This window comes from Protopterus annectens, chromosome 1.part1, assembly GCF_019279795.1.
Source record: "Protopterus annectens isolate FY-2018-M chromosome 1.part1, PAN1.0, whole genome shotgun sequence".
In the NCBI taxonomy this organism is placed as follows: domain Eukaryota; kingdom Metazoa; phylum Chordata; order Ceratodontiformes; family Protopteridae; genus Protopterus; species Protopterus annectens.
The window spans coordinates 1894984168-1895008026 of record NC_056726.1 but is presented as its reverse complement, the minus strand read 5'-3'; the positions used below and the strand labels follow the sequence as shown (position 1 = coordinate 1895008026).

The following is a 23859-nucleotide window of genomic DNA, read 5'->3' as shown; positions in this document are numbered from 1 at the left end:
GTTCAATAAGAAAGTACATCTCCACACTGAGGTGTAGAGTATGAGCAAATGCCACATACCTCTTCACCATCCTATCAGAAAACAGCGGTATAACTTTCACGTTCAAGGAACAGCCTCCTAAAGCAAAATGAATAAATAAATAATGCTAAGGTTACAACTGCTGCAAATATTAATCAATAATGAACATCTTACTTTCCTGTTAGGTTAACAACCCGCTTTACATAATCAAATGTGCTGTTGCATGGAATGTAGCTATTACGTGCAAAGACTCTGATCAGTTCTTTTTTTTTCGGAAATAAACTCTTTGCTGTTCCCACTTTAAGCAAAGACTAAACAAGAGAGTCACAAGTCTTTTTGTATTAAAAAAAAAAATATATATATATATATATATCTATATATATATATATATATATATATATATATATATATATATATATATATATATATTTCATTCACTGTTCCTTATTAATACATAGAGCATTATCTCAGCTCAAAATTAAGATCAAAACATTTTCAGTTACTGTCTCATCGTGCCAGTATTAAACCGAGATGAACAAGGGGCTTTTCTCTGGCCAATGAGAGGTTTCTTCTCTTGCTAAGCATTTTCCTATTATGGGGAGTCTGTTTCTTATTTCAATTGCTATATCCTTTGTAGAGCCATATACTATTAGCTTCTTCCACTCTTAATTGAGTCAATTGCTCTACCAACCCAGTTCAGAGGTTCATACTCAGAAATGACACCAAGCACATCGGCTGTCAATCTCTGATATTTTCAGCCGTTCTCCTTTCAGGCCAAAACTAAGCTGAAGAAACTCTAAAATCTCTTTCTTGGTGTATTGTTCTATTACTCATGATTCCTTACTTCCAAAATTAAGGAAGTCATAGAAGATCATGGTTGAGGAACAGCTAAACTGTTTAGCTACTGTCCCGTCCGACCAATACTAAGTCAGAGAAAATGATGAGCTTCTATTTTAATCAATAGGGGTTTTATCTACATGTACAAATGTCAAATAGTACTCCCAGCCAGAAATTATATCTAGAGACACCATATTTGCTATGTCCGTTGGTAGACAACTTTACCTTTTAGTGCTTAATCTCCTTTACTTTAGGAATGGTTTCAATGGAACTACACCATTCAGCTCAGGCGGGCGATCAGCTCTTAAATTCATGATCCATTTAGCCTCCTCCACCTCCATTTTATTAACTAAGTCTCCTTCTCTTAAGGTTTGTTCAACCTTGGTGATAACCATGAACTTAAAAGAATGTGTAATATTATCTCGGACATGATTGTATAAAGCATTGTTTTTTATTTTGTTTCTTATATCTGACTGATGTTTATAAATGCGTTCTTTTAGCATTCTATTTTTATTTCTTACGTAGTAACTCGGACATTTGGTACAAGTAGCAATATAGACAAAATTCTTGCTATTGCAATTAGCATATCCAAAGAATCTGTAACTTCTCCCAGTACTGGGGTGAATAAAGTTATTGTTGGAGTTTATCACTGCACAGGCCTTGCAAGAACCACATCTACGTGTGCCCAATACATGTGGAGATATTTTCTGCTGTGTTTGTGAACCATTGTTATTGTCCAGCATCCTTTTTAAGTTATTTTTATTCTTAAAGGTAAAGCGAGGCACTTCACCCACTATGTCTTTTAACTTATCTGAGGTCAGGATGGGCCAATATTTCTTAATCGCTGTACATGCTGTGGTGTTATCCGTACTATATGTGATATTGAACCTCATTAGCTGTTGTTTATCCTTGTCATCTGTATACTCAGACATGACTAATTCACTGCTACTCCCTTGGTGATATGGAGCAGAATAATATGGTTTGCCTTTGTTAACTCGAAGAGCCATTGCTCACTCCTTGGTCATACTTATTTTCCTAGATTATAACCACGTTCTTTGAAATCGTTCAATGTATTTTCTTCCCCAAGGAAGATCTCTTCTTGGGTACAGAGCTTAGATATATGAGTTACTTAATTGTCAACAATGTTACGAAATATATGCCCAGGATGTATACTGGAGTGATGGAGCATATGGTTCTGCCACATAGATTTCCTGAACAACATGGTGTTAATCCCCTTGACTGGGTCAAGTAACAGTTTGACATCTAAGTCTATGTGCTGTCTGGACATCTTGACCTCAAACTTGAGAAAGCTGGTGGTCCCAGTTAAAGAATCAACAAATTCCTTTAATCCTTTCTCGTCACCTTTCCGTAGAACAAAGATGTCGTCCACAAATCTATTGTATAGAATAACATTTTCACTCCATAGATTTCTCTCATCTAAGGCCCATTGTTTCTTCCATTGGGCTAGCACCGTATTTGCGTAGCTATTGGCACAGGGGGTGCCCATGGCCACCCCTCCATTTCTGCCAATAATAGCTGTTGTCATACAGAAACACATTATTTTCTAGCACCATCTCCAGCAATGTACAAATCATATAAGAATCCAGCTTTTCTTCTCTCAATGGGTCTCGTATGGCCTCTATACCATATTGATTGGGTATGGATGTAAAGAGGCTGTTGACATCCATAGTAACCAAAAGTAAATTAGAAAAAACTGGTCCTATTCTTCATTACTTCAAACAATTGTTGTAGAAACTGTGCTGTGTCTTCAATCACAGTATTAACTTTGATCAAGAGCTTTTTAAGCTCATCCTCTAGATAGATCGATAGAGGTTCCATGGACCATCCTTGACCTGCCACTATAGGGTGCATAGGTGGTTTTTGACTTTCCTTTTGGATCTTTGGTAACTCACTGATGGTGGGTATAACAGGGTGCTTCACTATAAAGAAATTATACATATCCTTGGTTATGCTCCTATTCATCAACATCTCATACAAATTGTCATCTGTTCTCTGCTTCATCAAATGTACATTAAAGCAAAATGCATGCAGAACAAAAGTGTGCCTCCTCTCAGGGGGATTGTCATAGCAATATTACTGTGCGCAAACATATTTTTGTGTTCTTCAATGTCACTAACAATGTCCCTTAATTCTGGGCTGTCCAGAAAAAGTCTGGACAGTTGGAAACCTTACAAGTTGCAACATGTGCTACAGCTACACTTAGGTACATATGCATTACCCTCCTGTTGTTTCAAATGATGTGTCAGAGTCACAAGCTGCACTGTTATGCCTCTAGATCACATAACTGATTGCAGTGACTACTCTACTGATCTGTCACGTTCACTGTAACTTAGCTAGACAACACTCCCTAGGCAAGTAATGTGCCTTGAGACAGTCTTAGCCAAGATATGAAAAACAGATGTTTACACTTTAGGCCTGGAGCTCAGATTTCCTTATGTTCTTCATCCATTATCTCCTCCTATTCACCCTTGTCTACTGCATAAGGTATCTGCAGTTTTGGGAAATATCATAGGTAGACTGTACCTCTTTCATGATCTTCCCCTCAGAGCACATTAGTTGGAATGTGAAAGAGGAGCAGTAAAATTGCAAAGATTACTACAGCAAATACAGCCTAGTATCATAGATCTGCAATAGGTTTAGCTTAGCAACACCATGCAGCAGATAGGTATTACTAATTGTTCATCTTTGCATTGATCATTTGTACAGCTGCTACATTGTTTACTATCACTTAATCTGCTTGTTGGTTAATTCAGCAGCAATACATTCATAAAGCTGGAAAATGTATACAAAATTGAACTACATGATGAAATTTTTTATTCCAGGATTTCTCACTGCAGATATTGCATTGCACTGTGTCTGCTGAGCATGCCATCTGCTGCTACTCAGGCTGAATTATGACTTTACTGGTAACTAATTGCTGGAATTTTTGTACTGTACAGTGTGCATGGGGGAAGAGGTGGGGTACATATAGATCTACAATGTAACAAGTGCCAAGTTATTTAATTTCCTTCAGCTTTCATATTATTTTCTTGAAGCAGAGTATATGGCCAGAGACTTCAATCAGTGTTGACTGGTTTCAGGTTCTTACCAGATCTGTTGCTTTTCTGCTTGATAATTTAAATAATTTTAAGATGGGCAGTGAAGCAGTGAAACAACTTGATCAAGCAGGCTGCCTTTGTCACAGTAATTACAAGACAAGAGAGAGGGTAAGGCTAGGCATGCTGGCAGTACAGTGAGGATAACGCTGGGAAAATGTGGTGATGGTAAGGAACACAAAGTGGCTTCTTTAACATACAGAAGTGATTTGGCAAAGGAGCCTTGTAGACTGTATTAGACATCATACTGACATTGTTCTGCTTTGGAATCTGCTTCTTCTAGACTGGTAGATTAGAGAAGAAGACTAGGTAGGTAATGACCATTACTCTGATGTCCTAGGTTTGACTCCTTCAGTCTCTACATACTTTGTGACTTTTTAACTAGGCAGTCACTTATTTGCTCATAAAAGGACAGGTACATATGTTTTTGTCTTACTCTTTTAACACGTTCAAATAAATAGGAACCAGGAAAGTTTGTTAATTCGCATGAGATATTCTGTCTGTTTATCTGAATACCTTGTGAATACTTTAATCATTCCCAGTTAGAATCAGCTTGTTAAATCTGTGTTTGACATCACTTTTTTATTTGTATTCTAGAAACAAAATGGAGAAGCTATTCCAGCAACATCTGTGAAACACATTAGCCATCGACGATTTCTTGCCAACTTCCAGCTGGATGATGTGACAAAGTCCCAACAAGACCTCTATCGTTGTGTAGCACAGTCTGCAAGGGGTGCAGGAGTATCCAACTTTGCAGAGTTAATTGTAAAAGGTATGGCCTTTTTTACATTATTGCTTGTTATTCTTCAAAAAAGTAATTGTTTTGCTGCGTTTTCCTATCATTGCATGCTCTTTCTCATCCATACCTCTTAATCACTTTATTTCCAGCACTTTCTTTACAGTTAAAGTTTAAATTAAGATCAAGTTTTTTGTACGGAGCATATAGGCATGCTTTTTTTGTTTACAGCTAATCTAATAGTATGCATTTTGTTGCGATTTAGATTCATTGTAATTTTAGTTTACCTACCATTAATACTGACAATAATTATCTGGAATAGTCAGAGGATACTACAGACTTGGACAGTTTATGCTAATAATGCAGTCTGCTACTTGATAAAAGACATTGCTTAGATAAGTTAATAGCTTCATAGGTGCATGCTAGGATAACGACCGCTAGGGCCTTTATAAGCCTACCCATGCAACCCAAATGATTGCTACAGTATGTGTTATTGTGCCTCAGAGGTTATTTTAAGGAGGTGTAAGTTATTTAGGGAATGATTTAATGGCTGCCTATATTCATCAGAGACATAAGTGTCAGAACAGAGGTGAATTTCTGATTTTCCGTCCACTGTTCTAGGCTACACTTGAATAAGGTTATGGAAGGGCTCACTTTCACATGGATGTGAAGCCTATTCCTGAGAATGCATTTTCTGAGATACATATCTGTCCCTCCATCATGTCTTATTTAAGTCACAGAGTTTATATCCTTAGATCTAGTAGTTCTGGTTCTGTTCATTTTGCAGATATACAAAAGGTCCATCAAAGTGGGATACTACGATGACTTGTATGCCACGCATAAATCACCTGTCAGCAGTCTGTAGGAAAGAGAGTATAGAGAGAGGACTTTGAGATGATCTGTGTTCAACACTGTGTTTCTAGCCTGTATTGTTTTTGAGACAAACCTCTGCGGACATTCCACTTATTGTATTTGCCTAGTCAGGTACATACTGAAGGGGATGTTATACTCAATGACAGGTCTAATGACAGCTAACTACAGTGTAACAATGACTTTCCTGTAGCTAGATGCCATGCCCTTACTTATAAGCCGAGTGACATACAGTGATTCTCTTACAACCACAGATACATGTTGGTTGAAAACCATGTTGCTATGTACATGAGTCACCAAATGTCTGACTACTGGGTCTACTTTTAGGGGTGTTTTATCAATGAGGTAATCTCCCTAGGTGGCTGACTTCTCAAAATATACTATTATGTATTCCTTAACATTTAGTTTTAAGCACTGGGTTTGGCACCGGTTATTTGTCTGTGTTAGACCTTCTTGTAGGATGTTAACATTTTGGGGGGGTTGCAATCATCTGCAAACTTGGCTTCTAAAAAATAGATACCTTGGTGACCTTCTCAAAGAAGCCCATTAGTTTCAATAGGCATGACCTGCCTTTGACAAAACCAAACTGAGATGAGTACAGGGTCTGAAGATTTCCTACGTCATTCTTAATAATTTCCATGATAACTCTTTCCATGGTTTTTTATATAAGATGAGTCAGATTAATAGGTCTGTAGCCTCAGGATCCACTGATGGTTTGCCCTTCTGTAGAGTTATGACAGTTGCAGTCTTCCATTTGTATGGCATGAAGACTGTGTTGAGGTTATGACTGAATAGTGACACAGCAGTGGCCCTGATAGGTCATATTTCATGCTGTTGAGGAGGCATCCTACGATATTATCTGGGTCCTTCGATGCTGTATTCATAGCCTTTGAGACAGAGTATCTAAGACCCACTCCCTACTAATAGTTGAAGGGATTATGTTAGATTGCAATTCTCTGGGTGCTAGCTGAGGGTGAGAAGGGTGTAAATTTGGAGCTGCATTTGTCAGACAAAAGATATGCTATATCTCAATAGTTCTGTGGACTTGGCTCCATTTACCAATAGTTCAGGACACTGTTGTGTCCTGCCTTAGAAGTTTTGCACAAAGGTTAAGAAGGCCGTGTGGTTGCCCTTGGCCTGGGACACTACCTTTGTCTTAGAATTGTCTTTTTCAGACTTAATTAGTTCCCTTAGTTGTCTATTTAGTTTGATGAGAAAGGTGTTATATTTTTTGGTGTTGTATGACTTTTTTTTTTCTTTTATTGTACAAACTGTTTAATTTTGGATTCCACCCAGGGTTGTGAGATATCCCTACTTGAGCGGGACTGTCCCAGGATCAGCAGTCCAATCCCAAGTCCCACACTGCCGGTTAAAATCCTGGCAAAACAGCCTCCGCTTTGTGAATTATGATTGGCCTATATGCCAGTATACAAGCCAATCAGAAATCGCAAAGAAGAGCTACTTCTGTTTAATGTGGAACTGCCTGTTGTTCCGCATGAAGGATCTTTTTTTTTTTTTGGACTTCACTTTTTTTTAATTAGATTAGGGTTTACTTCTGATAGGCAGCCCCTATGCAATCAGTGGCATGGTTGTACAGAGCTTCTTTGAATAATTCTGCATATGCTGCTCTGTTATCTTGGTTTGGAGTATTTCAAATTTTGATAGGTTAGTATAGGATATTTATGTAGTAGTTTCTGAATATTACAGGGTTTGCTAAAGTTACAGACTTGATTCTTATTTCAACGATGACTGCTTTGTGATACAGGTGCAGCATTCTCTCTCATTTATGTTAGTAGCAGGTTCAGTACGGTTGTACCTCTAGCATGTGCACTAAATGGTCCAAGATGGTTGTGTTTACAAAATCTTGGAATCTGTGCTATTGCAAATTTGGGGTCATAGTTTAAAGCTGCTGAGATACCATAATGCCTTCCACACATTTAGACCAGCTACTACATAGACAAGGACTAAAGATGGAGGAGTCTTGATTTACAAAAAATAAATAAAAAAATAAATAAATATACATCCAAGACCAGTGAAAAAGAACAATGCACTTGATCATTTCCACGTTCAAATCAACACAGGCAAAATGCAATACCACTTGCAAGCTATAGGTCTACCCTCTATGACTCAGGAAATGCATAACATGTATTTAACCTCATTGGAAACATTTACCATCCAACTCAGTACCATAAACATGGGTGATTTTAATTACATCGCTATTAGCTGGGAATCATATACAAAGCCAAACGTGCAGGCACAGAGATTCCTGGATTTTGTAAACGCAAACTCCCTGGACCAGATTGTCAGTACACTGACCAGTGGAGCTAACATACTGGATCTGCTGCTCAGTAATATGGGAGAAAGTTGACACCCCCTAGTGTAACATCGTCTATGTTGAGGTCAGACCGTAAACCCTGTGAACACTGCCACCTACGTGGAACTTTTCACTGAAATCTTATAAAGCATGTTAATAGCTGCATAGTGGCAACTGTGCCCATCAGGAAGAAGTACAGACCTAGCTCAAAAACAAGCCACCTTGGTGGAATAACAACATTAATAGGCTGTATAACAAAAGGAAGAAAACCATGTCAAAAATTAGGAGGCATAGCACCTAGCAGGATAAAAGTACTCTCATCAAACTAAACAAAAAACTTGGAGGAGAAACCTGGGCCAAGGCCAACCACAGCACATTCTTTAGCTATGTGTGCAACCTCAAACGCAGTATACCATTGTGTGCAATATAAGCTGTTAATGAAGCCACTCGATCTTAGCCAGAATATAGCCAACCTACTGACAGACAAATTCAGCTCTAACTTTCCCCCTCAGTCTTCCTCAACCTTCCCACTGGAAATACTCTCAAATATTACTCCCCCTACTATCCCTAGATAACAGGAACTCTATTATATCTCTAAGGCCAATAACATAGCAATTGATGGGCCCAGACAGTACCCCAGGATGCCTTCTAACTAGCATGAAACATGACCTATCAGACCCTCTGGAATTGCAGTTTAACCATAGCTTTCAAACAAGATTTATGTCTCATAAATGAAGAACAGCAACAGTCATCCCTCTGTACTAAGGTGGGCCATCTACAGACCATGAAAACTACAGACCCATAAGTCTCACTAGTCTTATATGCAAAGCCATGGAAAGAATTAGCATAAAAATGATCAATAATGATAAAGGAAAGCTCCAAACACTGGATTCAACCCAATATGGTTTCATCAAGGACAGGTCATGCCTACTCAACCAGGTGGACCTCTTTGAGAAAGTCACCAAAGCAATGAATGAGGACAAAATAGTTCACACTGCTTAAGTTAACCTGACCAAAGTATTTAGCACAGCACCCCACTTGGGCATTGTTGACAAACTCAGTAGTTGAAATATAAACCCTTATGTCACCTAGTGGATAGCCAGTTGGCTCAAAGTCAGGACCAGGACTGAGAAATCTAGAACTTGGGAGTCTACGTCTGCAAAGAGGCTAGCCAGAAGTGGAGTCCCACCGGGATCAGTCCTTGGACTGCTCCTTTTTGACATTTACTTCTCTGAAGTCAATGACAGTGATAAGGGCCACTAGCTTACTAAATTTGCAGATGATTGCAAATTAAGAACATGGATAGAATCCTTAACTGATATAAACATTCCCTAGGAAGGGTTGACACAGGCAAATAACTTGTGTCAGAGCCATAGACTAAACATAAATGCCAATAAATGCATAATAGTATCCTTGGAGAAGCCATCCTCCTCTGGTAACTATCATATTGACAACATACCCCTAAGAGTTGACCCAGTAGTCAGGCACTTGGGGACAAAAGTAGACTGTAATCTAGCCTTTGACCTTTATGTGTCTACAGTAATGAGGACATCATTCTATATTGTGCAGCTTACAAACAAAGTTATGGCAAAAGATCAAAGAGAACAGATTATGGTGGTTTGGGCACATGTGCAGAAAAGCAGAAACCAATTTGGTGAAGAAGATTTGGGAAGACAGGAAAAAGGTAAGCGAAAACAAGGGTATCCAGAAATGAGGTGTATATATTGTGTGAGAGAAGATCTGAGAGAGTCAGGCATGAGTTTAAAAGTAAAAGAAGGGAGGAGTGTGACCTTGAATCAAAAAAGGTAGCGACAGTTAATATGACACTCCATCCCCATGTAGAAAGTGTGAAAAAAGGAGTTGTCGATGATGACGGTGGTGATTTAGGTCCAAGAAAGTCATTGTTCCACCATATTAGGCATTCATCAGACCTATCTTTGAATACAGTGCCCCCTTTGGTATGTACCTAAGTAGGCCCATCCAGTAATTGGAACGTCCACAGAAGGTCCTCACTAAAAGAATACAGGGCACAAGCAACATGTCCTTTGCAGAACTATAGCTGTCATATAAGGTATTGCCAGACCCTAGCCTGATGGACCTCCTTCATATCCACAAAACAACAACACAAGCATTACCAGTCCTAAAGGCTTAAACCTTGTCTGTGATATAAATAGAACCTGCTAAAGAGACAGGTATCTATCCCAGAGACTAGACCATCTCTGGAACATGCTCCCCTTCCATGTGAAGCAGAGTTCCTCCCTAACCCAGGAAGACATAGCTAGCCATAAAAAGGCCTTTGTGGTCATTTGCTTAGTGCCCATATATGAACACATGAACCTATGTAGGATTCCCAGCTTTTAGAGGGGTAACTACTCTCCCCAGTGAATATGGTATTTGGTTAAATGGCGAGTATCTCCAGTAGGTCTAAGTATGAGCTATGGGTTTCATATAACATAAAGGGCGACTTATAGTTTCTAGGATGTGATATGAGACTTTCTCTGATAAGCTAGACATGGAAGAACTCCAGTGTGTTATGCTGTTTAACCACCCTAGGCATATGATATTCAATGATGCACCTTTAGAATTTCCTGGTTAGATTTTGCTTTGCAAGAAGGTTTGTCAGTTTGACATTACCTAAAAAAAAGGTGCTGTGGGGGTGGACAATGTTTTATCCAATGTTCAAAAGACTAGAGAGGACAGGTTTAGTCCATCCTTAGAAAAGCAACATGGTTTGTTAACCATGTCCTCCCACAATGACACATATTGTATCCCCCTAGAATGAGACCAAAAACTAATCCAATTATTAAAGTCAGTTATGTGCTGTTCACATTATGGCATCATACTTGTTGAAGGGAGAATGTTTCTCAGTGTTCGGCACTTGCCAGCTTGTGACACATAGTTCTAGAACTCCATAATGTCTCTCTTCATATAGTCCAGGAAGGTATGTCTCTTGTCATTTATATCTACATGCACTACAACTGAATCATAGTGGTACCTGCTTTACAATCACATGATTGAATGCATGAAAATTGGTGGCTCCAGGCTCCTGACAGGCAACTGACCATTATTTTCTCCATGTTCAGCCTCTTGATTATGGCATTTTTATGTCATACAATAGAGGCACCTGTGACTAGATTGGTAGTTGAGGCTCCACTTGGGTGGTTGCATGTGCAGTGTTAGGTGTTGTTTCTGTTGAGTGCTTTCAGGTTTGCTGAAAATAATTTTTACAGATGAAATGTTTGGGACATCTTTGGAGTTTGGAAAGATTGCATTTAAGTACCTCAGCATAAGAAGGTCTGTGTGTGGTGTGCATGCTATCTGTGGAAGGTGTAGTGTGTGCATTTCTTACAACCAGATTGCTATTATGAATGTTTGTCTGTGAGATTTTTGCCTGTAGAGACATTCTGTATATACATCTCTTGCATAATGTATTTCTTTATTTGAGGATTAAATAGTTGTTAATGAACATTTGGCAATTGTTTCATTGCCTCAGTATGCACATATCCATTAAACTGGTTACAGAGAAATTGGCAAAGTACATGTCCATGAGGTAAGATCCCTTATTGGGCAAGCTACAATAGTGTGGGGCCAAAGGGTTAAGAGTGGGCTGACAAAGGAAGCTTTTGGGATTAGAGACTCGACTAGGCTGTATAATACTAAATTAAAGGGGCTGTGCTCATCATCGTGCAGACAAGCTGGTCTGTGCTACTCAACTTATAAAGTGATTGCTTTGCACTCAAAGTAACTGATACAATTTCAGAGATTATTTTTTAGGGGAAATTTAGTTTCTACATGTTTGTGTCTATTCAGGACACTATTATAACCACAACTGCATGATTTGCAGTGGTGCAAAAATGCTCCAAATTTATGCAGGCACTTAAAACACAGGAAACTAGCTTTGAAATTCCTCTGGCCAATACAATGAACACATTTACAGCTTTTTATGTGTTTCCCAATTCAGACAGACCAGGCCCCACTAGAGAGGCTCTCCCAGTCCTCTTAATGTAAAAACACAAAAAGATTGATTGTGAGTATAATGCTACAACAAAACAACTTAAACAAACTACCTGGATAAGGTGCCTTCATGTATTAGAGACCTATAAAATAAAGTGCAGTATCTGCTGAGGATGGAGCAGGATTAATTCAGGACCTCCTCAGAATGTGGCAAAGGTGCCAAGCAGATGTGAGCGCTGGGAAAATGAGCAAGAGACAATTTGTATTAAAGGAGGTTTTCTCAAATGCAGTAATGGTTTTCTGGGTGGGCACTTGATATTATGAATCTATGGGAAAAAATGGGTGGGAAAGCACTTAAATGGCTTACATAACAGACTATAGCAATGAAAGAGGGGAGGTAGGGAGGGACTTTATAAGTCAAATTACTATATGGGCCAGGGGACAGAGATGCAGCCTTTAAAACCAGAACAGAAAAAAGCTGAAAGGGTTAGAAAATAATTCATAATGCAAGAAGCAGGCTAGCTAGTGAGTGATCTAATTAAATAAAGGCAATTTTGCAGCTCTAGTACTCTGACTCTGAGAGTTACACGTCAAGAACCCTGGGTTCTTTATCTTAACATCTCAGGGGGATGTAGGGAAGACACAAAAACAGAGGAAGAGAAAGGCATTGGAATGCAATTTTATGCAGATAAAAGATAAGCTGAATAGAAGACTCTAGCAGTAAAACATACATATAATATAAACAACTGTAAAAGCACTGAGGCACCAGTTCTGGGGCAGAATGTGCAGTACTCCCACTAATGAAATTTTACAACTGCTTAAGGCACCAGACTATGCAAACAATTACCAGTAACACTGTTTATGGAAAAATAAACAGTGTTACTGTTAATTGTTTGCATAGTCTGGTGCCTTAAGCAGTGGTACTAACACTGTTTATGGAAAAATACTGCGGTGGTGGTGCTGCGGTAGTGTTGTCGCCTCACAATAAGACGTTGTCCTGTTCGATTCTCAGCTAGAGCATCTTCTGTGTGGAGACATGCGTGAATGGGCGTACCTTAGTTGAAGGTTGTGCATCAGGGTTGGCAACTCGGCATGTAAAAATCTACTGCCAATCATTAGCGGATCGGAGTTCTGCTGTGGCGACCCCTAACCGGGAAAAGCCGAAAGTCACAACAACAACTGTTTATGGAAAAATGCAATAATAGTAGTACGTCACAATTCTGCTACAAGTGTGAATGAAACTTCAAGACTAAAGTACCAGGCAAGGTACAGTTAGTTTTTTAAGCAATTCTGCTTAAGGAGATAAAAGTGCAGTATAATGCATAAATGATGTTAAGATCTTATAGAAATCTATACTATATCTTCCCTCAATTACAAATGAAGCTACAAGACTAAGGTCCCAGAAAAATTTAAAAAATGAAAACAGATATATTTTTTTGTAAAACAAGGGGAAAAAAACAGAAAAGTACAGCAAAAAGATCATCACACCCCAATAGATAAAATCCAGTGTGTAAGCTGAATTACTGAGCTTTTCTTTATTTCTCTATACAGCGAACATATTAATAAACATGTTATTTCTTCCCTTTTGCTCACTTGTTTCATTACCAAGCTGATGAATGCCTCTGCTGTGCATATAGACATACTGTCTACATCTGCTCATTACTGTTGGCTGCTGTGTATCTCGCTGCCTGCACCCATGGGCAACCCAACTATAATAAAGTTAGTAGTGATGTAATCCCACCTCTTCCATTATGGTGCCCACTAATACATATTCATTATTAAAGTAAAACAAATAAATGTCTAACATAGTGGAAAACAAAATGCTCCCTGCATGCAGCATTAATATTTCTACCAAATATATTTATATGACTTTATTAACCAAAATATATATACGTTATTATGAAAGTAATACAATGTCTGGGATTTACTAAGATAGCACGATGTGTATACTTCCATGTACATATCTCTGTGCTTTTTTCTGAGACACCCTACCATAGTGCTGCATGTTACTCTAGTACAAAGATATGCAGCACCACGTAGGACTGATCTTGTAGCCATGTTGAATGCTAAGAAGATGATCGGGGGAGGGCATATGCTAATTAACCATGTATTGTCTCGTCTGGAATGGCCTGAAGGAAGGCATGCACACACCTAGTGACTCAAGAAATTATTCAGCTGTATAGATAAGCATGGTGCTCTCCACCACATTACAGTATTAAACACAGTGAAAAGGCAGTGTTCAGCCATCTGCCATGACAAAGGTACAAGATGGGGAGTGGGGGGGGTGCATCAAGACACCAGAAAGAACATATTGGAAAAGTGCCTTAATGGTACCAACATCCCTATGGAGATTGGGGTGGCAGTATTCAGTAGACAGCAAAGATTACTCGTCATTGCAAGTACTGTAATGGCAGTAGCAATAGTATGGGAAATAGTGGGTGGGCAAATACACTAAACACAAGGGAAACAGGTACAACATTGCCTTAACAGTAGCAGGATCACTACTGGTGTTGGCACATAGGGGGATTCACTAGCTACCAGGGATTTCTCTTACTACATAGTCTTATGGAATATGGCCTTAGATAGGCAGGTATTCAAATTCAGCAATGTGTACTTAGTATAAATGTGTCTGAAAACAGTGACAGCAAGGACTTGTGGTTGAGGGTTGGTATAATGGTTAAGGTGTTTACCTCACAAACAAAAGGTACAAGGGGTTTGATTCTCACCCAAGCTGACAGTAACCTCTCTTTTGACACTCACATTGCCAAAGTGGTTAGGAAGACCTTCTACATTGCCCACCTGATCATGAAGGGATTCACATCCAGATCAGGAGAGGTCATTGTACCCCTGTACTCTTCACTTATCAGACCAATGATTGAGTACAACGCCCCATTCGGAATGTACCTTACCCGACACCTGCAGCAGTTGGAAAGACCCCAAAAGTTCCTCACCAAAAGGATAAAGGGGCTCAAACATATGTCATATGATGCCCGACTGAAGAAACTCCAGCTCTATTCAGTCGCATACCGTCTGCTCAGAGGTGATCTGTGCCTGACATACAAGGCCATGTCCAACCCAGAATTAATGGAAATGCTCCACCTCAAAAAATCCAAATCCACCAGAGCCACAAGAGACTTAAACCTCAACACGGATATAAATAGGACGTGCTGGAGGGACAGATTCATCACCCAGAGACTCCCTACACTATGGAACAGAATCCCAGTCCATGTGAGGCAGAGCCCCTCACTGACTCTGTTCAAGAGAAATCTTGACGAGTGGATGGGAGATCGTAGGTTTACCCCGGGAATCATCTCTGTGTCACTGCTGGACAGAGGCACAGCAAACTAATGGATATAGTATTCTCATCCTAAGGGGTGGTGAAAGCCACACACACTCTGGCTGGGCTTATAAATGCCCTAGGGCAGATAGCCTAGTATGAACCTATGAACCTATGAACCTATGAAAGGGAAATTAGCTGGCTTAAAATGGCCCAAAAGAGCACTAACCTAGTACTTACCTAAGAAAATGAGAAAATGGACTGCTGATATGTGGCATGTATCATGACAGTCTGTGTAAACTGTACCTTTGAAAGATATGTCTGAACCACCCTGCAGGTTGCAGTCCATGTTTGGCAAGGTGTAACCTGTGATGACAAATGAAACAGTTAAAAGAGGTCCTAGAACTGTGGGAAAAGAAACATGTCATTTAGTTCTGGACTGCTTGCATAGAGAGGTTATTGTACATCAGAAGCACATTAATGTCATGAGAAATACTGTAAGTGAAGTTAATATCACACAAAGAAGGTGTCATACTAGCATACTAGAGGACATCCTGTGTGTTGCACTTGCCTTGCCATGGGTATGCTATGTGCTGCCAACTATCACATTACTACAACTGGTGTCCCACACTCCACAAGTGATAATGTCACACACACACATTGCATGTTGCCCATGTGTGTGCAATATGTACACATGGAAGGCCCTGTGACTACTGTGTGCCTACAAGGTAGGTGAATCTGTTGTGGTTAAAGTCATGGCTAGGCTTGTGAGGGACCTAGTGCCAGTACTCCAGTAACCTCCTCTGTATGTATGAGCCTGTGGTACTACAGAACACTGAGATGATATGTATGAATGCTAGCAGTCTGTGACAAGGGGTATTTATGCAAGGTCACACTGCCTGCCAACAGTGTCCCTAACACACAGTTGCATGCATACACACTACACGGTCTATGTGTTTCCACTCTGCCATACTGCCTGTTGGTAATGTCTGCAGAGCCACAGCCTGCAGACACACCGAAACCTGGAACACAGAATACAGCATGTCAGACTACATTCAGTCAGTGGTAATAACACCAATAATGCATCATGACTAATAAGGTACATACACTTTGAGGTATACCCATAACAAATGCAAGCAGACAGCACCTTACACAGCATTACATAGCTACACTGTACTATATTCACCCTGTGCATTAGACCCATATTAGCATGTTCCTGCAGCGATGATATGGATGACAGGGATGTGGCACAGGTATCACCTGTACTCATCCCTCATTAGACCCTTTATAGAGTACAATGCCCCATTTAGTATGTACCTCACAAGACATCTGCAACAGCTGGAAAGGCCGCAGAAATACCTCACTAAAAGAATCACAGGTCTAAAGCAGATGCACAATGCTGACCTTCTAAAAAAACTCCAGCTATACTCTGTTGCATATTGTCTACTCAGAGGGGATCTCTGCTTAACATACAAGGCCATGTCAAACCCTAAGCTGTCTGACATGCTCCACTTAAAGAAATCCCAATCCCTCAGAGCCACACGCTCCAGGGATCTAAACCTTGTCATCACAATGAACAAAACATGCTGGAGGGATAGGTTCCTGACACAGAGACTCCATATACTTTGGAATAGACTGCCCAAACATGTCAAGCAGAGTGCCTCCTTAGCCCTCTTCATAAGGAACCTTGACAATTGGATGAGAGATTCACTCTGGAGATCATGTCATTCGCCCTGCTAGACAGGGGTCCAGGGAAGTAAATATTGTGTGAAGAAATATCCAGGGAATTGTTATGGCTAGGCTTATATAGGCCCTAGGGCTAATAGCCTACTACCAACCTATGAACATATCAACCTATGAATTACAAGTGCCTTAATGATATCAACAAGAGGATGGGGATTGTTGGGCGAGAGAAACACTAGACACAAAGGATACATGTAATACTTCATTGCTTTAATGGTGCTAACTTTATGATAAGGATTGGGGATGGTGGGATCATGGGAAAGCAAAGAAGTCAGTAACAGGTACAGGGATAATGGTGTCTGTGTGTGTTTATGTGTGTGTGTGTGTGTGTGTGTGTGTGTGTGTGTGTGTGTGTGTGTGTGTGTGTGTGTGTGTATGTTCATGTTTTGTGTTCCTGTGTAGGTACAAGGGTTACTGGGGAGAATGACACTTAATAAATGAGTAGCAATTTGTTACCATGACATACACATCAGCAATAATCTCAACATTGTGGTTGTAAATGCGATGACGAGACATACAAAATAGCTGATAATGAGGTCTTACCTCATCATGGTGAACATGTTTGTAAACTGCAATTTGGCATGAACTGGGAGCAGGGCCTTTTAGCATAAGCCATACAGCTTCTCCTATGCCCTTTAATGAATCTCTGGGACTGTCACATATGCAACTCAATTCCATTCATATACATTCTATTTTTACTTATACATTGATTAAAAACTAAATTCTACTTCAGATAAAACTATATATATATATATATATATATATATATATATATATATGTATATATTGTCAATAAGTAATACTCTCTAATTCGTAATCTATCAGTTTATTTCATACAACTCTAAAACATCTGACTCCCTATGAATATATTGCAGTTGATATTTTAAAATGTTTTCAGCTAATTCTTTTTATTCTGTCATATGATATTAACCAATTCAAAATCTATATTCAAAATATATTGTCATAAAATGTTGAACCCACGTCTCAATCAATTTCAAAGATATCAATTTCATATCTTCTACATCTTGATAAAATATAATTCACAATTCCAATTAGCAATCAGTCTCTGTCACTATCCTGTTCAGCTTGCTTGTCAAACACTCCAAACAGCTTACAGAACTTCTTTACTTTCGTTTTTTCCCTGGTTAGAGGTCGCCACAGCAAATCACCTTGTCTGCTCATGACTGGCAGTGGAGTTTTACTGTGTCGAGTTGCCAGCCCGGCGCCCATCCTTCCACAGAAGGCACACACATGCACACACTCACGCCTAGGGCCAATTTACAGTGTCAAATCCACCTACAGCATGTCTTTGGGATTTAGGAGGAAACCAGAGCACCCAGAGGAAACCCACATGACCACAGAGAGGACATGCAGACTCTGCACAAAAGGCATCCCAGCCGAGGATCGAACTGGAGAACCTCTTGCTGTTTGGTGGCAACACTAACCACTGCACCACCATAGCCACCCAAGCAGCTTATAGAACTATTTTTTTTATTCTGTATTATTGCACAATTGCTACTTCACCTTGCAAATTCATTCACTTTGCCTCCTCTTAACTTTGGACCAATGGGAGCCTATACATTTTTAGATTCTATAACAATTACTACATGCAATGTGCTTTCCCCAACTGAAATGACTCCAAGAAGGCATCTGCATCCTAAGCAATTCAAGAAGCTGCCACTGTTTACTGGCAAGACTATACTTTAGCATCACATTCTATTCCATTTTACAACGCATCTTATGAATAATCCTCAGCATACATGCTTCATCTAGCCATGCCAACATTCACTATATATTAATTTAAAACTAAATATATTAGTATCCTAAACATCAGATACTCTATATTATCATTGTTCTCTTTGATACCAACCTATCTGGTTCTCTCAAGTGATGTATCCAAACCGAGGCTTCTCTCATGCAGTAATCCATTCAATGCATATCATGAATTACGGAAAATACTAAAGGGAGGTGTGGCCAAGATGGTGAGCAGTTAACAGCACTGTGTTTTTGCTCTTCTTCATTTTAACATTTCTGACAGGATTTTTACAGAAATTTTTGAAGAAAACATTTCAAAATTTGATGGCTATATCATTAAACTACTTCTGAAAAAAAACTTCTATAAGAGAAAATAAGTTTGAAACCTTTATCATCACTTTTTCCTATAAAGAAACTAATTCACTGAGAATGAGTGTCTCTAAACCCAGTGTACAGGACAATGCAATGAAGAGAAACATTCAGTCTGTACTCAGCAACATCAATGAACTTTCTATAAAGATGGATAAATTGGAAAGCAAAATAAACAACAATAAGGGGGAATTAAAAAAAACAGGTAGAAGTGCAAGTGAAGCTGTTAGACAACAATCTTCACAAATTTGAAATACAAAAGATGCAATGACTGATTTAGATGGAAGAATATTTGAGACTGAGAATAATACTGAATTTCTGCTGAAACAAAACTTATTTTGGAAAAAAAAAAAGAAGATCTAGAAAACAGATCCAGAAGGAACAAAATTATGATTTATGGCATCGCTTATGAAGAGGTAAAAGACAGAAGATATTGAACCTGCCTGAAGTCCTTTCTTCTGGTATTGAGAGGCACACAGATCACTTTACAACATATCGATAAAGAAAAATCCATCTACACCAAACTCAGTGATCATTAGATACTTTTTTCAGCCAAGATAAAGTTCTTGTTTTAAAAACAGTATGGACTAATTATCCAGTTAAAATAAAAGAAAACATAAGATTTGACAATGATTATTCAAGTTTAGTTATTTCAACAAGGAAAGAATGTGTGCCTCTTATAAGGACTTAAAGAAAAAAACAATACTAAAGCACACATTTTGTTTCCATCAAAAATAAAGATTTCTCTTACAGAAGAACAGAGGACATTTAAGACTTTGAAGGATGCTCTGGAGTTTATACAGAGGAATAAAATTCTAGAAAAAAAAAGAAATGGATTGGAGTTTGTCTACACCTCTCAAAAGAAATGCAAGTAAGAATGGATGGCCAGTTAAAAACAAAAGCTGTAAAAACTGAAAGATAAATTAAAAATGAATTCATTATCCTGGTAATATTTGTTCTGTAACATAAAGAAGTGTATAACTGGTAAGGATCAGATAATAATAATATTTTCTACAAGGTAAATCATTTTTTATTCATTATTTCAAATAACCTTCCTTTAGGTTTTATATATATATATATATATATATATATATATATATATATATATATATATATATATATATATATGTGTGTGTGTGTGTGTGTGTGATGTAATGCTAATTAATTCCAAAGAGAGCTTTAATCGGTCATACTATAGCTATCACTAAACGTAAAATATCAATATGATAAAGCTTATGTCAAGAAACATGACATTTTAAGTTCTTAATATGATTTTGTACTGTGGTACTAAACATAGCACTTGGAATATAAAATGACAGCAAAAATGTATGATAAGCTGCATTCTAATTCATGTAAGTGGCTGTTTCATATGTTTGTTTGTGTCTTTCGGCTTTTCCTGGTTAAAGTGGCTGTTTCATATACACAAAAAAATAAAAAATAATTGGAATGTTACTAAACAATCAGCACATCGTTGACACCAACAAGCTGAATTCTTTTTACATATTAATGGCATTCTTTCAACATAATTTTTATTGCTAGGCATCTTTTAAAAATTGATAGAAAGCTTTATATAAAATAATACATGAAAACCTGAGAAAATATATGCATATGAAATGTTGAAGTCTTGTTGTATCTCTAATTATGCACTGTTACTGTCTTCTTATAATATTTAGTAGTTATTTACTGATAAAAGTAACTTACTAAGCCTTTATTTTAAAATGAAGGTTAAAACTGAACACTCACAATTGTTGCAAATTTATCTGTATATGCCAAGCAACTGAAAAGATGATATCTGTATTTCGTGAATTATTTGAAAGTTTAAAGTGTTTCATTTTTTTTTTCTTGATCAGATTGCTTTGAAAGGCTAATATTTCATTTCAAGTGTTTAAATTTAATCGTGAATGCTGCAAGCATTTCAATGCATGTAAATAGAGCTAAACAAACTATTTTCACACCTTTAATATTAATTAAGCTTTAACATAAGCTTTATAGTGACACAAGCACTTTTGTAAAGCTTTACAAGCTTTAAAAGGTGCTATGAGTTGTTATTGTTTCCTCCTCCTTCTTTCTTAATAGGAAAGATGACCTTTCAACTCATCCTCCAAACTGGAAGTGATGTATTAGAATGTTAAAACAGGAAATGCAGTGACTAAATATTAATACTGATAAATTACCTTAAATGCATTCATATCTATGAATTAAAACACATTGTACTGAATCACATATACAGAATGCACATCATTTATATAATATAATAAACTAAAGGTAAAAATGAGATTTAAAACCTATAATACCTGGATTATAGTTTTGATTGTTTGTTATATATTAACAGTTTGATTAATTGTTATATTATAACAGATGGAATATATTGCAGCTTATAATAAGATACCTCTGGTATGACACAAGTAAATATATTCCCTGGTATTTGATTTAAAAATCACAGAAGATTATATTTGATATATCTTATTTATAAAATATTTGATATTAATTCAAATTCCCTGTGTTAAAATGCATAAATAAGAGAGAGGACTGATTGTCAGAAATAAACACATATAATAAAAGGAAGGAACTAGAAAAACAATTTCCGGAAATATAATGAAAGTTAAATCTGTTTTTTTTTTTCAAACAGCATAGGGGATAGGGGTTATTACTGAAGTTTGGAGTTCATGTAAGTAGTATAAGATAGATAGTATAAGTAGGAATAGAGACAGATAAGGACAATTAGACATGTGTATAGTTTGTGGATTTTTACATAAATACTTTTATGCACAGTAAATGAAACAGATAATAATATGCAGCTTCGTAACCTTTATAATAATGCAAGATTTTAAAATACTGTACTGTACCTTAGTTAGCTGGAAACACTGTATGCAATGAAATGAAAGTCTTAATTACCCAAGCTTGTGCTGAGTAGGTATCAATCTCTCCCTAATGGACCAAGTCTTGTGCACTTTTAAGAATGAATTCTCCAAACACTGTAGTTCATTTAATAAGATTGTAATAGATGTGCACAATATCTGAATACTGTCTTCATTAACAGTACAGATAAACAATTTAAGTTGCTGTACATCATATTCTGATTGTCCTGAACAATGTAAACTGACATAGTCTCTAGACAACCTGTTTTCTGTACTCGTGCTCGAGTGTTAGACATCTTCTTTGAAGTAACAGGCTGAATGAACTTATTAACCTTCCCTGCCCTGCTATCCTGAACACAGCATGTTATATTGCTTTAGTCTCGTAAATTTCCTTATTTACTTTTTTTTAACCTTGGTCTCAGGCTTTGTATGTGCTTCGTTAATGAAAATTCTGTAGCTGATCTTTTCCTTGAGAAAAGAAGATTCTGTCTGCACAATTTATGCGTATCTTTCCTTTTTAATAAACTGTCTTTTTATGCTTGGCCAGCAGGGTTATTTTCCTTTCTGCTTAACTGTCTTGTATGCATAAATGAAACAATTTATTTTACCCTTTAGCCTGTCTAATGTCTAATATCTATTTTCAAATGGAAATATCTAATCTAACAGTTGCCCCTGAGGTCTCTGACAAAGGTCTACTGGGACTTACTTCTGTGGTTACCTTACATTTATATTGCTAACTACTGTATTTAGCTTTATGCTACCTGACTTATAATCTGAAAAAAAAAAATATTTGGTAAACCTGCAATTTTAATTTTGACTACAAGGTGTCATTTGAGCATTTATGACCTGTTTGGATTGAAGTCTTTTAACTTTATGATTTGAATTAACTTTATGATATGAATGAACTTGCAATTTTAATTTTGACCAACAGGTGTCACTTGAACATTTATGGCTTGTTTGGATTGGAGTCTTGTAAAACTTGTATAGTATTTAACCCACGTTTTGCTATAGGAAGGGGTCTTGCAAAAATGCATTTGTATACTGTGCCATGCTTTTTCTGAAACTGGCACTTCTCTGCAACCGAGGTTTTCTTAACGTAGGGTTAGTTTGCAGACATATTATACACTCCTCCTGAATTTCTTTACATAGATTTTTTAGCTGAGGATTTTAAAACATATGCCATTCCAGAATACAGAACTTGTCATTCTGCATGGCCTGCTGATTCCTTTCTTATTGCCTAGACACTACATTTTATTATTTAATATTTATTTCCCTGGAAATTCTGACTGGTACAGATCCCATTTTCAGGGGAGGCCTGCAGAGAAAAACTACATTTGCATGTCCTTGGAATGTGGGAGGAAACCCATGTGAATGCAGGGAAGAAATGCAGAGTCTGCACAGAAGGCACTCCAGCTGAGAACTGAACCACAAAATCTCTTTCTGTGAGGTGACAATGCTAACCGCTGCACCACTGTGTCACCCCACTACATCCTGGCAAATGCACCAAAGTCTTGCATCTATAAACTGAAAACCTGGTGATTGCAAGGTTTACCACATGTGCTCTTTGCAAATGCATCAGCATTGTGGTACATTTACTGCATTACAAAGGACTCATTTTATTAGTTTTTAGTATACTATCAAATGCCTCCACCATTTCCTTTGGCTACCCAGTGGTAGCTTAAAAATCTCACATCCTCTGTATATGCAGTGCTTATGATGACAAAATGTAAGGTGATGCATAATACCATGGTCTATGTAATATCCACCCAGCAAACCTAGAAAAACTCTTACTGGACAGCCAGGTCATTCTAACAATGTATTCATTCAAGTTTATATTAAAAAGCATTTGTAGTAAATGCAATGTTTGGAAATGCTCTTAGAAATTTAGTACGAGGGTTACTTGGCAGCTAGGGTAGCACATCATCATCTGACATCATCCACTAATGACATGGGTTCAGAGAAGGAACTTGTTGGCAGTCAGACTGGATGAGGAAAGATTTAATCAGTGTTGA

General features: G+C 37.8%; 1 protein-coding gene across 1 annotated transcript in view; it reads left to right on the top strand.

The window, feature by feature from the left end:
* Positions 1 to 23859, top strand: part of PTPRU (protein tyrosine phosphatase receptor type U) — a 4710560-nt gene that overhangs the window by 1493478 nt on the left and 3193223 nt on the right. Inside the window, exon 6 of the mRNA XM_044089740.1 lies at positions 4569 to 4743. Coding sequence (XP_043945675.1) covers positions 4569 to 4743 — 175 coding nt within the window. The remainder of the gene's footprint in view (positions 1 to 4568; positions 4744 to 23859) is intronic.